This window comes from Diaphorina citri, unplaced genomic scaffold (genome assembly GCF_000475195.1).
Source record: "Diaphorina citri unplaced genomic scaffold, Diaci psyllid genome assembly version 1.1 scaffold61, whole genome shotgun sequence".
In the NCBI taxonomy this organism is placed as follows: Eukaryota; Metazoa; Arthropoda; class Insecta; order Hemiptera; family Psyllidae; genus Diaphorina; species Diaphorina citri.
Genome location: NW_007377498.1, coordinates 18579 through 36492, shown reverse-complemented (window position 1 = coordinate 36492; position 17914 = coordinate 18579). Strand labels below are relative to the sequence as shown.

The following is a 17914-nucleotide window of genomic DNA, read 5'->3' as shown; positions in this document are numbered from 1 at the left end:
GAAGGGATTTTTCCCTCAAAAAGACTTTGAAAGAGGGGCGAAGGGATTTTTCCTTCCCCAAGGCGACCTCCCCCCCCCGGGTGTATTTTGATAAGAATGGTGCGGTTTTCCATGCTAAAATGAAAACTATAGTGCGGTGTTCGGGGTTTTCTCTATTAGGGAAAAGGTTTTCTAGGGAGGGAGAGAGGGAGAAAAGGAGAAGAGAGGGAGAAGGAGAAAGAAGGAGGGAGAGACTGTTAATTGTATTAATTGTAGTAATTACTCGCCAAGGGATCGGGGTGGTGGGGGGGGGACTAAAAGAGGTCGGGGAAGGAGATTAAGAAAAGAGAACAACATGGGTGGTTAAAAAAGAAGGGGGGAAGGAGATGGGTGGGGAGGAAAAAGGACGGATTTAATGGAGAATAAGGAGGAGGGGGGTGGAGGGGGGTTTGGGGTTTTTGTGAAGAAAATAAAGATAAACTTCTTTGTGCTGCCCTTTTCCTACCCGACCCTTTGTATGAGGCCCTTTCCGTACCAGCCCCTTTTTTGTTAGTACACTACCTTTTTCTGTCGGCCCTTTGTGTAGGTAATACCCTTTTCTTACCAACCCTTTGTATGAGGTCCTTACAATCTATTTTGGAGGGGAGAGTCCTTTTCCCGGAGGGGCAAGATAGCTTCATCACCCCCCTCACCCATTCTCCCCTCCCTCGACCTTCCTTCTCTCTCCCCCCCCCCTTTGTTGGAAAAACTTTTGGGAAGATTTGGTGACTGATGGGGCTAATCGAGGAGGAGGAGGAGGGGAGAGAGAGAGGGCTGATGAGAGAACAGTTGAGGGTGGGGGGAGTTGGGGTGGTTTGTCCGTTTATAACCAAGGGATCTTTCCTTGTCTTTGGAAGGTTGGGAAATTTTGTACAAATAACATTTGGGGTTGGCTGGGATTTTCGTCAGGATTAATCGAGGAATTTTGTCGAAAATATCAGTTGAAAGGGATTTTGTCCGACTTTTGGTGGATTTCGTTCGTTTAAATTTTAGTATGTAAAAATGTCCAATTTGTTCTTTCGATTTGTTGGTATTATTAGGTGAGTGGGATTTTTTCCGTTTAAATATTGAATAGTGATACCTTTCGTTCGTTGAGGGTATTTTCGAGGATGGGTTTTGTGTCCACCCGGCTATTTTGTCTTCAACAGCTTCTGCATCAAGTTAGATTTTCATCCGCCCCTGGTTGTACAGGAACAAATTTTTCCTCCAGTAAATTCCCCACTTTATTATTATTACCTATCCTTCAAGCTCTCCGATCCTCTCGCTATCCTTTTCCCCCTTTTCATCCTTTTCCCCTTTCATAATTTTTCCCTCTTTCTCCGAGATATTTCCCTCGTCCTTTACCCACATTTAAACCTATCATATCCTTTCCCCCCCTCTCACTTTCTCCCTTTCTCCCTCTCTTACCTACCCACGGCCTAAACTCTGTTCTAACCTATTTATCCTTTTCCTGACAAGAAGGGATCTTTTTCCCTCCCTACTCTTTCTTCCCCTTCATTTTTCCCTGTGGGTATGTTTCTCGCTTAATCTTTCTCTCTCTTCCGTCTTCCTTCTCCCTGGTAGATCGTTCTAACCCTAATCCTTCTCATCCCACCTTTCTCTGTATTTTTTCCCTCCTTACTTCTTCTTGTCAGTCTTCTCTTTTCATCTCTTTTAACCCTCCATTTTTCGTAATCTCTAGCGGTCATGTAAAAAAAAAAAAAAAAAAAAAAAAACTAGGTAATGATAGTAAATATATATATATAAAAAAAACTTGAAACTTTGCTCCCAAAAAGACTTTGACTTCAATGTATTTGGTCCCCCAGCTGGACGCTGGAAATCGGTCTAATTCTAATCCCTGTATTTCCGTTTTAATATCCCCCAGGCGACACTAAATCCCTATTTAGACCCCCAGAGGGATTTTTAAAGGCTCCCTCACACGATCCGTACACATCCTGTATGAGTACCGCGCCGCGTGCGAAAATTACGAGCGCCTTCCTATTTCGGCGCCCTTCAGCTGTGTATCGACCCGTCTGACATCTTCTCTCCTTGAGGGAAAAGATGGGATAAATAAGGGAGAGAAAGGGAAGTTAGAAGGGGGAGAAATGAAAAAGAAGGGGGTGATAGAGGGAAAAATAAGGGAGAAGGGGGAAGAGATGAGGGAGAAAGGAGGAGGTAGAGGGAGAAAAATGAAGAAGGAGAAGTTAGAGGGAGAAATAATGAAGGGGAAGGCGTAGAGAGGGATAAATAAGGAAGATATAAGATCCGGGAATGAGAAGAAGAAGAAGAGGCGAGAAGAAATACTTGGGAAGAGAGAGAGGGAGAGAAGGAAAGCTGGAATGAGTTTAAAAGAGGGAAAGAAAGGCGGGGGCTTGTTAAAACAGATAGAAGGAACAGGGGAGAAAGAGGGGTGGGAAAGGAGGGAGGTTTTGTAGAGAGGGGGAAAAAAGGAAGTTAGAGGAAAGAGTCAGCGAAGGCGGTGGGTAGGGGAATTTAGAAAAAAAAAGAAGGAGCTCGGAAAAAGGGGGCGAAGGAGAGGGATAAATATCTACACGGAAAAAATACCTCCCTTTTGCCTCCCTATTTCCCTTCCCTGTCCTCTTTATTGCCAGAGAAACTTGTGAGGAGGAGGGAGAAAGGAGAGGGAATCCCAAGAGAAGGTATATAGTGTAGGGGAAGTAAATGTGGGAGAGGGGAAAGGAGGAGAAAAAGGGAGTAAGAATTGAGAAGGGGGGAAGAAAAAGGAAGCTTGTCTTTTTATGTATTCTTTATACACACTTCGTTTCTTTCTTCTTCTCTCTCCCCTTCGGAAGTTTAAAAGGTAGTTTTTTCCCTTTTCTCCCTCCTCCCTCCCTCTCTCCTCTCAATGATTATGGTCGAAAGAACACGGTCCCTCCCTTCTTTCTCCTGGTTTTATTCCCTTCTCCGCTCCGCACTGTTGTAAGCTTTCCCTTTAACTCTGTTTTCTCTCCCTCTCCTCGGGTTTTTTCCCCTTTTTTTAGTCCGTCCTTCCTTTATTAAATTACAATAGTAATAATAAAAGGTATAGTGGACGGACTATTGTATTCACTTCGGTGTCCGTGTTTCTGTCTGTCGGTCTGTCCCATAGAAGGACATATCCAAACCTGGTTGACCTTTATATCAAATTAAAGGTCTCTTTACCAGGAACACGAAAGTGGTGGTGCAAATTTTGTCCAGAAAACCAAAAAGCCAAAAGTTTTGGGGGGATTTTTTTCACATTTTCTCACACGAATGAGCTCTGATCTTGAAACTCAAAGCGAGAAAGTTTTAGATAACACTTCAGTCGATAATTTAAGACCGGTTTCAGCGTCACCTATGTTAAGCTACGCCGAGCAAGGCCAATTAATGGATGTGTGACTTAAACATTATATTGGTAGTTATTAGGAAACATTAAAAGGACTAAAGGGAGAACGGGCTCTAGTCTTGATTTTAAATCATTACATGAAAGTAAAATCAAAAATCAAATCAGTAATAATAATAATAATAATAATTATAATAAACTGAATATTAAACAAATTACGTAGGTACATAGGTACTGATTTTCATTAACCACGATCAAATAAACTACGGGCTGAAAAATTCCCGGAGGGACGGGCCCAGCTTGTTCCCTCCAGTCTTGTAAGCTTTCCCTTTAACTCTGTTTTCTCTCCCTCTCCCTCCCTTTTTTTCCCGCTGTAAAACTAGAAACTAAGGCCCAGTGTAAACGCTTTGGAAGCCCATTTTTAATGGGGTAGGTACACTCTCGTATGTTTTGAAATTGAGCGGGCCCGAGGTGTGGTAATGGGAGGGGGTTTGGGGTGTATGTTTGAAAATTTACCTTCGAAAGAGGGGGGGTGTCCTTCCCCCACACACCCCCTCCAAACAAAGTTCATAACAGTGTTGTAATCGGATATTTCACATTTTTGTGCCCCCATTTTGAAAAAAAAAAAAAAAAAACATTTTCCACATTTTTTTTTTTTTTTTTTTACAGAAGTTAATAAAGTTTGAATTTCGACATCCATAATTAGTTTTCCCCCCCCCCCCTCATCGTGCTCTAAAAACTAATAATGAATTTATTACGGCCATCAATAGGGGTTTTATTGAAATAGCCCGCGCTGGTACAATAAAATTTAATTTTGGCCTTCCCAAAACGTCATTAATTGGAAGAGTTAAAGCACACTCTAATCGAGGTTCCATTCAAAGGTTTATTCACAGAAAAGGACTCCACCAACTAGTTTTTGACTTTTTATTGCTTTAAGACTTAAAGAGACAGGATTCGTTCTTAGGAGAGTATTGAGTTCTTCGCCCTCAACCTATCTTCGAATTAACCTATTGTATATTATAAAGGATTCACAGTTATTTCTAATCAACTATTTATATTCATAAAAGTTTGATTACGGTATAATCTAATCAAACTTTAAAATCTTTAAATACCTACATAAATAAAAAATAATTGGGATTTTTTGAAACTACCCTGTAACGGAAAGCAAATAAATATGACTTGCCTCCCACCCTATAACTCAAACCATGGGAAATTTATAATGGTCAGCGACTTGTTCAATCAGTGTTCTAGAGACATCGATACTTACAATAGTGATAGCATTTACATTGTTTATTGTTTATCTACTAATATTGACATTCGGTGTACACGTGTAAGAACACTGGCATTCGCGGATCAATGGCGTATTGGGCATTATCAGATAGCGGGGGTAACCAAAGATCTCTCCAAACATAGTCAACCGGCCGTCGATCGACGAGGTGAATCTATGTTGTCGAGTCAGTGTGGACGTGACAGTCGACATCGATCGATGACCAGTCGATTATGTGTGGACCCTTAGCTTTTGGGACGATAAGACCTTGCAGTTCCAGTTCCTTCTCTCAAATCTCTTGAAAATTTTAATAATATAAACTTACACCCATATTTATGAACAAAATGCTGGCTCTTAAGTTCGTGCTAAGCATAGTCTCAAGGCATTTGATTGGTCAATTTTGACTTGAGACTGATCTAAGAACGATCATTCTTGTTCATAAATACGAGTGTAAGGGTCTTATCACTTAATGAAAATATTGATTTAGTGATAAAACCTGGATTTCCAAGACCACCAGCAGATTGGCATACTGTATCTTTATACTAATAAATGAAAGCGAAATCCATTCACACATTGATCGCTCTATCTCCAGAACCCCAACACTTAGAAAGCTGAAATTTAGTAGGAATATTCCCAATATGTTCTCTAGACGTGCAAATCGAAGGGATTTTGCCGAAATCTTAACCGATCTCGAGTTATGATCAATTTCCCGTGGCGAAGTACGAGTAACCTGCTACTTAATTTACCTTGGGTTTACAGCTCCCCCTTTTAAAAGTCTTACCACACGCCTCTGTCTACTGACATTATTACATAAATAAAAAATGCCAGTCAAATATTTTCGCATGCAGTTGGGACATAAAAATTTGAAAACAAAATTGCTGAAAAGGAAGTTTTTCTCTGCTTCGAGCAAAATAATGGGGGAAAGACTCTTTATAACTAATGTTCCGCCGTGCATGTGCAGTATTCAAATGGGTAAATCCTTAAATCCAATTATTTAGCGGTATTTAATATTTATGTAGGTACCTACCTACCTACCTACCTAGGGAACATTTGGACAGCATTGAGCAGAAAAAAACCATCCATAGGGGCAATACCCTTTATGGGTGGTTTTTTCTGCTTAAAGCTGTCCTGCTGTCCATTTAAAATGAAAGCGAGTCTGCCTTGTTAGCGCTAGGTCGCGGGTTCGATTCCCGCCCGGGACGGATTTTATCCTGATGGGATAATGTTTGTTCTCGGAACGGCTGGCTTTCTCCAATCCTGTCGTCCTTCTCTCTTCGATTTCGGGACGATAAGACCTTAGAGATACAGTTCCCTCTGTCAAACCTAAAGGAAAAAAAAAACTTGGATTTCGCTTTGTTCGGTCTCACAATGATTAAAAACCTGCTGACACTTCTCAATCTTGTTGTCCCCTTAAACCAAGATGGCCGCCCTGGGGAAGATTATGAATATAGGGGGGGAGAGAGAGAGAGAGAAAGGGGAGGGAGAGAGGAAGGAATAAAATTTGTTTTTAAATTTTCATCTTTCTCCCTCCCTCCCTCCCTCCCTCTCTCTCTCTCCTTCTGTCCTTTTTTTTACATTTATAAATTTATATTTTTCAAGGGATTTATAATACGCTAGCAACATAGTCTCCTCTCTCTCCCTCCCTCCCACTCTCTCTTTTTATTCCCTACTGAGTTGGTTCATTTATATTCTAAATATTAAATATATCTTCCTCCCTATCTCTCTCTCTCTCTCTCTCTCTCTCTCTCTCTCTCTCTCTCTTCGTCTCTTTCCCTTCCTTCCTTCCTCCTATAATCTTATTGTACATTCTATCTTCATCTTTTTCCCCTCTTTCTTTCTCTCTCCTTCTCTCCCTCCCTCCCTTCTCCTTCGTCATCTTCCTTTCATCACTCTATTTCTGTCTCTCTCTCTTTCTTCTTTTTATCCTCAAGCTTCCACTCTCTCTCTCTCTCTCTCTCTCTCTCTCTCTCTCTCTCTCTCTCTCTCTCTCTCTCTCTCTCTCGGTAATCTTTAAGCTAGTCGTCTCTCTCTCTCTTTCTTGTTTTCTTTCTCTCTTCTGTTCTTATCTTTATATCCTGCTTATTGTTCTCTCTCTCTCTCTCTCACCCTCTCTCATTTTTTCACCATTGGAAGAGAGAGAGAGAGAGAGAGAGAGAAAAAATACGACTTTTCTTTCCTCAAAGAAAGAAAAATATTATCTTTGGGCTTTAGGAAAAGACAGAGAGAGTTAACGAAGGGAGCGAAAGAGAAAACAGAGGAATAGAGAGAGAGAGAAAACAAAGAGGGAGAGTGAGAGGGAGAGAGATGAATAAAGAATTGTTTTTATTTATTTCACATTATAACATTAGAAAAAAAAAACTAACCAAGAAGAAGAAGAAGAAGAAAAAACTAACAAAAAAGAAAGAAAAGAGTTCAACTTTTCTGTTGCTATTATTTTGCTACCAGATACTCGGTGGTTTGAGGGTTCGAGACCCCGATAGGTTGAAGAATATTTATCACATTTTATTTTAATGGGTGTTAAAGTTAAAGTATGTGTATTCAAATTTCTTTATTTACACGTACAAAATTTATTTACACGTATTTGTAAGTACAAAAGATGAGTTTGTGGAGAGGGGGGGGGGGGGGTGTATGTGTCTGTGTGAAAGGGAGAACCTTTAAATAATGTTGTGAAATATAATACCTACATAGGTAGAGATACCCCAAAGGCAGTTGGAGAGAGAGAGAGAGAGAGAAATTAAGGCAGGGAGAAAGAAAGATAGAGAAAGAAGGAGGATTATTAAAAATAAGCAAAGCCTTTTACTCAACTCAGGAGAAAATGAGAGAGAGAGAGAGAGAGAGAGAGAGAGAACGAAAAATCTCTAAACGAAATGAATTAAGCACCCACTTGAGGGAAATATTTCAGCACCTCTCTCTCTCTCCCCTCCCTCTCTCTCTCCTCCCTCCTCTTCTTCCCCTCCTCCTCCTCCTTCTCTCTCTTTCCCCTCTCCCTTACAAAACCTCCACTTTTTCCCTCACACTACGAATTTTTCTCCCTCATGATTTACCCCCACTCCTTTCCCCCTACCATTCCTTTTCTCCCCCCTATTTCGCCCTATCATTCTTTATTCTGAGCATACTTCAACCCCCACCACCCTCTTCTCTCTCTCTCTCTCTTTTCTTCCTCCTCCTCTCTCATTTTCAAAACATTCTCATTTTTCATCATAATAGAGATGAAGGCTCCCCTCCCCACCTTCTCTTTCTCCCTTTTCTCTCTCTCTCTCTCTCTCTCTCTCTTTCCTTCCCCTCTTTTTCTCTATCTTCCCCACCTCCTTTTTTCCTTTCCTAATTCCTTCCCCGTCATCTTCCCCTCCTACTTTTTCTCTTCCGCTCTCTTCGTTCCCCCTTCCTATATCTTGTTCTTCCTTCCTCACTCCTGTTTCACTTCCATTTGTCTCCTTCAATCACCCCTACTCCTTTTACTCCCTCCTACACCTTCTTCCTTTTCATTATCTTCTCTCCTCCTCCTCCTCTTCTTCTTCTCCTTCTTCTTCTTCACAAAACTCCCTCTTCTACTCTCTTAATGCTTCCTCCATACCTCCATTATATCATATCCCATATCCCATTTCCATTCCTCAACGCTTAATCCCTTTTCAAGAATCTTCCTTGGACTTGGACCCGTCGAATGGTTGAATTCCAAGATGAAACTTGCAACATTTTTGAAAAGTACTCAAACTTGAGGGTATGTGTGGCTACATTTCTTTTACCTTTAATGGAACCAGAGGAGAGAGAGGAGAGAGAGAGAGAGAGAGAGAGAGAGGAGAGAGAGAGAAGAGAGAGTCTAGGAAGAAGAGAGAGACATCTTATACACAACATAATAATATTATTCCACACAAAACACTCTCGGAAGTTCGACATGCATAATTAGCTTCTCCCCCCCCCCCTCCATCGTGCTCTAAAAACTAATAATGAATTTATTACGGCCATCAATAGGAGGTTTTTATTGAATAGCCCGCTGGTACAATAAAATTTAATTTTGGCCTTCCCAAAACGTCATTATTGGAAGAGTTAAAGCCAACTCTAATCGAGGTTCCATTCAAAGGTTTTATTCACAGAAAAGGACTCCAACTAACTAGTTTTTGACTTTTTATTGCTTTAAGACTTAAAGAGCAGGATTCTTACTTAGGGAGTTTGAGTTCTTCCACTCAACCTATTGATATTCATAATATTTATATTATAAAGTTTGATTACGGGTTATAATCAAACTTTAAAATCTTTAAATACCTACATAAATAAAAAATAATAATTGGGATTTTTTGAACTACCCTGTAACGGAAAGCAAATAAATATGACTTGCCCTCCCACCCTATAACTCAAACATGGGAAATTTATAATGGGATAATAATAGAGTAGGGAAAAGCGGACCCTAATGATCCCATAGTAATTATTTGCTCCAACCCATATACTTACCTGCTGAACAGTGGTGTGGCGTTGAGATTTTCAAATGGGGAACCCATATAAACATGGGAAACTCATAATGGGACTCTAATGATCCCATAACCCATAGTAATTATTGCTCCAACCCATATACTTACCTGCTGAACAGTGGTGTGGTTTGAGATTTTCAAATGAAGAACCCATAAACCCATTTACATTATACCGAGCTGATGGCGGTCTTAGAATCCAGGTTGAATAATCACTAAACCACTTACTATTTTCGACAAATGGTAAGAAAGGGTTAAAAATGCTTGAAAAAAAAAGAGAAGGAAGGATTAAGCTCTGAGCTTTTTTCCTCCTCCTCCTTCTTCTTCTTGTGAAATGGAAAATTCAAAACATTCTCTTTCTCTGTCCCACTTTCTTCCATCTCTCTCTCTCTCTCTCTCTTTCCCCCTCTCTCTCTCTTTCCCTCTCTCTCTCTCTCTCTCTCTCTCTCTTTCCCTCTCTCTCCTCCCTCTCCCTCTCCCTCTATCTTGCTTTATCCCTGGTTGGTTTTGAGGTTTAAGGGTAAACTTCTATGTTCAAATACAAATTCTAGAGGGAGAACAGAGGGAAGAAGGTATAGTCGAGGGAAAAAGGGAAGAGTGTCGAGGGAAGGTGGGTAAAGTGGTACCCCCCCTCGTACTAGGACGGATTAGGGGAAGGAAGGCATTTTGTACCTTGGTTTGTAAATAAGATCTTTGCTCGTAGTCATCTTGAGGGATTTAGTGAAAAAAGGGTTTTCCCCCTTGTCTGAAGAAGTGTTTTTGTTTGACAGTGGGAACTGTAACTGGCTAGCTGGTAAGGTCGTATCGTCCCGAAATCGAAGAGAGAACGAAAGACGGGATAGGAGAAAGCCAACCGTTCCGAGAACGAACCTTATCTGTTTAGGATAAAGTTTGCCCCAGGAAGCAAACCGTTCCGAGAACAAACCTTATCTGTTTAGGATAAAGTTTGCCCCAAACGGGAACGGGAACTGATCCAACAGAACCTCTATGGCCGAGAATGGGCTATCAAATTGTGTGAACGCCTGGAAACTAAACTTGGTTATGCAATGTGCAAGGAACAGTCTCCTTTTCACGTTATTTTTACTTTTTCTCTTGCACTTGTACCTTTTATGTGTTTAGACCAAGAGAGAGGTGTAGAAGAAAAAGTGAACTTTGTTTATAAATATTTTAATTAAAAAGGTGTTTGTGCGAAGAAAGAAAAGGACAAAGTAAAAATGAGAAAAATAGAGAAGGGGGGAATGAAATAATAAGCAAAGCAGCCAAGTGGGTCTTGCATTTTAACGCGACGCGTTTCCATCAAGTTAAAAGATTTTTTAAAAAATAATAGTGATAATAACATTCATGCCAACAGCAACAACAACAACAACAAACAACAAGGAATTAAGGGGGGTTGGAGAAATGCAAAAGTATGAAGTTTAATTAATATGAAAATCTTTTGAAATGAAAAAAAAAGCCTTTTTTTAATGCAGATATAATTATTACGCCTGAAGGTGTTGAAATGAGAGCGAGAGAGAGAGAGAGAGAGGAACTTGAAATGAGAACGTGAAAAAATCTCAAAAGAGTGAGATGAAAGTTGAAAGCAAATTAAGAGGCGGTAAGAGTAAAGGGGGAGGGAGAGAGAGAGAGAGAGAGAAAGAAATGAAAGTAATGAAAGTAATGTTTAGTAGAGGATGTCAGCCTTTTTTTTCTCTCTCTCTCTCTTCTTTTTTTCAGAGGAGAAATTATTAAATTATTTTTTCTTTTTAAACATCTTACCATTTTAGAGACTTTACGAGCGAAGACGGACAAATCATTTGCAGTTGATTCTAATGAGAATATTTCATTTATCATTTTGACAATTGCTGAACATGTTTGCCAAATTTCATCAAAGTTGTACAAACTGTTAACGGAACAGACAGACACACATACCGTTACCGTTAACGGAACACACATACCGTTAACGGAACACACATACCGTTAACGGAACAGACAAACACACACATAGATGAAAATTCGTCAAAACCTGAAACTAGTAAGGGAGTGAGAAATCGAGGGATTATATTCATCGGACTTTCGAGTGTGGGTCCAAAGGTATAACAAGTAACAAGAAATGAAACTGGGGGAGGGAGAGAGAGAGAGGGAGAGAGAGAAATAGGAATGAAGGGAAGGGGAGATTTGGGGAGGTAGAAAAGGGAGGGATAAAGAGACAAAGGAAAAGGGAGGGAGAAGAGAGAAAGAGAAAGGAGAAAGCTTTTCGTTGGAAGAAAAGAGAAAGAGCTTAGAAGCTTATATAAATCAGGCTTTCAACACTTTATTTCCCTCTCTCCTTCTATTCTCTCACCCTCTCTCTCTCTCTCTCTCCCTCTCCCTTTATTCTCTCTCTATCTATCTCTCTCCCTTTATTCTCTCTTTCTCTCTCTCTCTCTCTCTCTCTCTCTTTATTCTCTCTTTATCTCTCTCCTTTCTCCTCTCTCTCTCTCCCTCCGTTTGCATTTTTTCTTTCAATCGATTTTGTTGTGAATAATGTGGCAACTTAAAGTTCACATTAGAAATAAATAAAAATAATAATAACAACAACGAAAACAAAAGAAATTATTTCATTGTTCTCTCTCTCACACACTCTCTTCCTCTCTCTCTCTCTCTCTCTCTCTCTCTCTCTCTAACAGAAATATGCAATTTAAGAGGGAGAGAGAGAGAGAAAGCTCTCAAATAGCATTCTATTTGGTTCGATTCCCGGCGGGGTCAAGAAATTTGTATCATGCAAATGATTGATTCCGTGACTGGATGTTGCGGGGCCCACTCAGCCTCGTGAAGAAAAAGAGTAGCTATGACATATAAATGCGCATAGCGACCGGTGCCAGCATGGTAGGTAAAGATAGAATGTTAGGATTATAGTCCTTTATCATAGTCCCTGTTTATAGATTATAGTCCCTGTTTATAGTCCTTTATCAAGGAGAGGGAGAGAGAGGGAAAAAACTAGTTCCTACAAAAAAAGGAAGAAAGAGGGATAGAAGTAGTAAATAAATAAGTACATGGGTACATAAAGATAAATACATATGTATAGAAAAATCATAAAGTATACGGGATTAGAGAAAGAGATATCAGCGAGAGAAAGAGTTAGAGAGATATAGAGAAAGAGAGGGAGAGAGATATCAGACAAAGAGAGGAGGAAAGGAAAAAAAAAGTTGCTATGAAAAGGAAATGAGAAAAAAATAAAAAAAAACTAATGAAAACAAAACAAGAGAAAGAGAGAGAGAGAAAGGGAGTGAGTGAGAGAGAAGGAAGTGTACAAGTTTACGAATCTCTGGAGATAACAGAGAGAGAGGGGGAGATACTGAAAAAATACGAGAGAAAAAAGGATGGAGAGAGTAGGAGGTGGTAAAAAAAAGTATACCAAAATGATGGGGGAAGAGAGAAATAGCTTCTCTCTCTCTCTCTCTCTCTCTCTCTCTCTCTCTCTCTCTCTCTCTCTCTCTCTCTCTCTCTCTCTCTTTTTTTTTTCTCTCTCACACTCTCTCTCTTTCTTTCTCTCTCTCTTACCCCCTCCTCTTTCCTCTCCTCTCTACCTCCCTTCTTTTTTTTTCTTCATTTTAGTCCGTCCTTCCTTTATTATTACGATAGTAATAAAAAAAAGGTATAAAGGACGGGCTATTGTATTCGCTTCGGTGTCGTCTGTTGGTCTGTCTGTCCGTCCCCATAGAAGGACTTATCCAAACCTGGTCGACCTATATATCAAATTAAAGGTAATTACCAGGATCACGAAAATGGTGTGCGTAGTCTCTGATCTTGAAATTTGTCGCGACGACCTATGAACTCAAAGCGAGAAAGTTTTAGATAACACTTCAGTCGATAATTTAAGACCGGTTTTAGCGTCACCTATGAAAGGCTACGCCGGGCAAGGCCAATAAATGGATGGGTGACTTAAACCTTATATTGGGAATAAAGGGAGAACGGGCTCTAGTCTTGATTTTAAATCATTACATGAAAGTAAAATCAAAAAATCAAATCAAGAATAATATTAAACTGAACATTAAACAAATTAGGTAGGTACATAAGTCCTGATTTTCCTTAACTACGATGATCGAATAAACTACGGGCTAAAAAATTCCCGGAGGGACGGGCCCAGCTTGTTTTCTGTCTTTTCCCTTTTCCACTTTTTTTTCCTTTCTTTTTAGTTTTCCCAAAGGATTACTTTATTCTCTCTCCCTCCCCTTTCTTCTCCTATCCTTTATTTGTACATTTTTCACCCGGAGTTGAAAGAGAGAGAAAGGAAAGGGATAAAGAGTGGAATAAGAAGATTATAGAGAGAGAGAGAAATATCAGGGTGTCTACCAGACTGGAAAACCGGGAAAACCGGGAAAAGTCAGGGAATTTCATGGAGACTGGAAAAGTCAGGGAAAAGTCAGGGAATTTCACGAAAAAGTGCCAAAAATCGAAAAAAGTCAGGGAATTTTTCAAAGCCTAAAAAAAGACAAAGAAAGATTTCAATTAAAAAAGTATGCAACCATGAAGGGGCAACATATAATCTCTCAAAAATTTCGCCTGCGGCGCTGAAATTTTGTCTCTTCATGAAAAAGTTTTAGGAATATTTCAAAGCTTATAAAACGAGAAAAAGACTTTGGTCAGTAAAAAAAAGTACCTATGCAACCTTGAAGGAGCTACTTAAATTTTCTCGAAAAAAAAATTTCGCCTGCGGCGCTGTCATTTTGTGTTCTATAGAAATGTATTGGGGGGAATAACTATACTCGTCTTTTACACGTATTTAATTACATAAAAAACTGACACATGACAAGCTACAGGTTACATACTTACTGAAAAGTTTCGCCTGCGGCCCTGAAGATTACACCTTTGACAAGTCTGCTTCTCATACTATTGTAGACCAAAATCTTCAAAAAATTCGCCTGCGGCGCCAAATTTTGTGTTTTTGATAACTAACTTTTTCTAAGATTAGAGACCAAAATTTTCGCCTGTGGCCATAAAAATTTCAATTTCGTTAATTCTGGTTTCTATAAATTGTAGCTCACAATTTTCAAAAATTTCGCCTGCGGCGCTGGTCATTTCCCCCTTTTTTGTGTTAACCTTCATCCCCCCAGGATATTTGAATGTGTAGACTGTATAATGACAAACTTCAGGTTCATGGTTCATGCTTTTTAAAAAAATTCTCCTGGGGAGCTGAGAATTAGGTTTCGATGAGACTGAATTTCTGAAGATTTTAGACCAAAATGTTCAAAAATTTCGCCTGCGGCGCTGTTATTATATTCTATCTCTCTCTCTCTCTCTCTCTCTCTCTCTCTCTCTCTCTCTCTCTCTCTCTCTCTCTCTCTCTCTCTCTCTCATTCCATTATTTTTTCATACTTGACTGATTTTATTTAACGAGGATAAAAGAGAGACAGAGGAAGAAAGGGGAGAGAGAGAGAAAGAGAAATAATGATAATATTAAATGAAGGAGAAAAAAAATTCCAACAACAAAGAGCTAAACGCTAAGAGAGAGAGAGAGAGAGAGAGAAAATGGAAATGGAGGGAGGGAGAGGGAGATAGATAAAGTGAGATGGATAGACTTTTGTCTAGAAAGTCAGAGATAAAGAGGAAAAAGAGGAAGAAGAAAAAGATCGAGGAAGAGAAAAAATGGAAAGAAGGAGTAGGAGGAGGGGGAAAAAAGATATTAGGTTGAAAGACAAAAAGGAGAGATATAGAGAGGGTGGAAAAAGGAAAGGAGGTTAAAATAGAGGTAGTGGTAGTGGTAGCGCATTTCCGACAACCGAAGGTTTGGAAACTAAACACGGAAAACTAACACTAGGATTCAGTTCTTCTATTCCGAAAGAAAAATTCAATATCTGTCTAACTCCAACACATTGTTCAATTCAGTTCATTAATTTTCACTTTCCTTATCCTATAGGAAGGAAAGTAATATAATCGGGTCAAATTTTTAATTTAATAAATGTCTATCATCTATTCCGCAGCTCAATACCCGCACTACCTGGGCGGCGCTAGTCCTCACGAGATTCAAGCCGCAGCTGCAGCCGGCGCCTATGGGGCGCTACACAATAATTTGCCGCCCTCACTCAACGCTTACCCCAGGCCCCCCCTGGTGGGCTATGATCCTCACTCTCAGATGAGGGCCCCACTCGGGCCCGCCTCCCTTGCTGGCATTCCGGGCGGAAAACCGTAAGTATTGAATTTAAGGCCCGCTTTTTTTATTATTTACCTTTTTTTAATAAGAGGTTTGATAAAGGGACCAGTTCCGCTGACTTAGGTGAGGTCTCACAATCAAAGAGCAGAAAAAATGAGGAACTAGGGAATTTTTCTTTTCCTTCTACGACTTCTAGATCCCGAGATACATCGATTTAAAAAATACTGGTAAAAAATACACGATGACGTCACGTCAACTGTGCCGAGCAAAGCTTCCCTGCAGGCAACATTAATGTGTTTGTGAGCATGCGTTTCTGCGCATTTCTTGAACTCTGATGTCACAAGTCTTTAAGCTTTTTCATTAGAACGGGAAATGGAAATTGAATTTTCGACCTTTCAAAGTTATTTTTTCGGAGTTTTGAGCTCAGATTTCAGAATTTTCACAACTTTCTAGTTTTAATTTTAATAAATGAATTGATTTTTTTTTTCTTTTCTTGCAGAGCCTACTCGTATCACGTGACGACGGACGGCCAGATGCAGCCCGTACCGTTTCCGCCGGACGCTCTAATTGGTCCGGGGATACCGAGACACGCTCGTCAGATCAACACGCTTAGCCATGGCGAGGTGGTGTGTGCCGTCACCATCAGCAACCCGACCAAATATGTGTATACTGGAGGCAAAGGTAAGGAAATTTAAAATAGACCCTTGAGTGGGATCACTTGGCGAATTTAACGCCGGAGGCGTTCGTTAGCACCCACCTCTTAGAGCTTTATAAATATAATTATGTGATATGATCAATATTTTTTTTTTTTTTTTTTTTTTTTTTTTTTTTTTTTTTTTTTTTTTTTTTTGGCAAGGATTCAGTTCAATGCTTCTGGGTCCTGCGCCTATAAGCATAAATTGGGCCAGGGGTTGTTCCACTGAAAACTTTTTACTTTGTATTTCGCACCGAGCAATATCCCAATATTACGGATGAAAACATCGCATGTTTGGCGTATACATTTTCATTTCGCTCTACCTAGGGAAATTCTCAAGATACAGAAACTAATAAGTTTTTTACTTCTTCTACACTATTTACGTACCTAGGTAGGGAATATTTAAGTTGGATCCTCTGAAAGTTTAAATAACCAGGAACTTGCTTCTTCCTTCCTTTGTCTTTCCCTCTCCCTAGTCTCCCTTCTTCTCTTCACATCATTACAAAAGTAATGTGACTTTTAATCGTGACCCCAACATCTCATCCCCCCCCCAGGTTGTGTGAAAGTATGGGACATCAGTCAGCCGGGCTCGAAGACGCCCGTGTCCCAGCTAGACTGTCTACAACGGGACAACTACATCCGGTCCGTCAAGCTGCTGCCAGACGGTAGAACACTAATTGTGGGCGGAGAGGCAAGCAACCTGAGCATATGGGACTTGGCCTCCCCAACACCACGCATCAAGGCGGAACTCACCTCGTCCGCCCCCGCCTGCTATGCCCTTGCTATCAGCCCTGACTCTAAGGTAAGCTATACTTCTAAAATCACAATTTTAAGTCTAAAATTTCAATATGAATCATTAGTGGAGAGCTATCAACCAATAACAAGTTTGAAGATTATGATGATGAGTGGGACCTATTTGGAGCACAAATCACCGATCAAAATGAATTTCCCATTTTCGGTGCTTTCCCTAATGGCGAAAGAACATGGGAAAATTGAAAAGACCATTACTCCGGCCCTAATTTATTATTTATTGGAATATTTACGGTACCTAAGAAGTAGTTATGTACACATACAAAACAACAATTAATTATTTTATGGCTTTCTTTTAAGTGGCAGGGTTCTCCTGAAGGAGCTTTCACCCAAACACTGATCTTTCCTTCTACTGTGAGTCATTTAGTTGGGGCCCGGGCTTTATTTTTGTTCCTTTACTGTAATCCGGACTCCGAAAAATTTAGTTTGGAGCATCCAGCCTCCTATACAGTGGAATTTCTAGGAGGGATGGAATAAATGCCCGAGACCTTATATTCTAATAAAACACCTAGCCCTGACTTCCTTACATATTTTTTTGACATGTTTGACGCAGGTTTGCTTCAGCTGTTGTTCGGACGGTAACATTGCAGTGTGGGATCTGCACAATCAGACCCTGGTCCGTCAGTTCCAAGGACATACGGACGGTGCGTCCTGTATTGATATATCCGCAGATGGTACCAAGCTATGGACAGGAGGTCTGGACAATACAGTCAGATCCTGGGATCTCAGAGAAGGTAGGGGTTTACCAAATCAGAATTGAGCTAAACATGGGCTTGCCAAACGTCCCGAATTTCAGGGGGTGTCCCGGCGTCCCGTTCAGTTTTTCATTTTGGGGCGTTTTGTCCCGAATTTCCGTTTTTGTCCCAGAAAAAATTCGGGACGCGTTTTTTAACTTTAAAATTAGGTACCTCTATAAATCAGAATTTGTTCTTAACTTGTTTAAATTTGTCATGCTATCATCAGTTTGCTCTTCCACTTTGCTAAACCTTTAGAAACGAGAAAATGTTGTATTAAACCGCCTTAAACGAAAAAAATGAGCTGGTCCCTTGGATTCTCGTTATCACCTATCGTACCTATGTACATATCGTACCTATGTGATTTCGCGACTATGTTCGCGGATTTGGCGATTATGTTCGCGGACTTGGCGATTATATTCGCGGATTTGCCGATTATGTTCGCGGATTTCGCGATTATGTTCCCGGATTTCGCGATTTTGTTCGCGGATTTGGCGATTATGCTCGCGGATTTGGCGATT

At 40.2% G+C, this 17914-nt stretch overlaps 1 protein-coding gene across 1 annotated transcript in view; it reads left to right on the top strand.

Moving 5' to 3' along the window:
- The window catches only part of LOC103518536 (transducin-like enhancer protein 3), a 40707-nt gene that overhangs the window by 14243 nt on the left and 8550 nt on the right, over positions 1 to 17914 (top strand). The window contains exons 3-6 of the mRNA XM_026830161.1: positions 14986 to 15190; positions 15655 to 15836; positions 16404 to 16651; positions 17213 to 17393. Coding sequence (XP_026685962.1) covers positions 14986 to 15190; positions 15655 to 15836; positions 16404 to 16651; positions 17213 to 17393 — 816 coding nt within the window. The remainder of the gene's footprint in view (positions 1 to 14985; positions 15191 to 15654; positions 15837 to 16403; positions 16652 to 17212; positions 17394 to 17914) is intronic.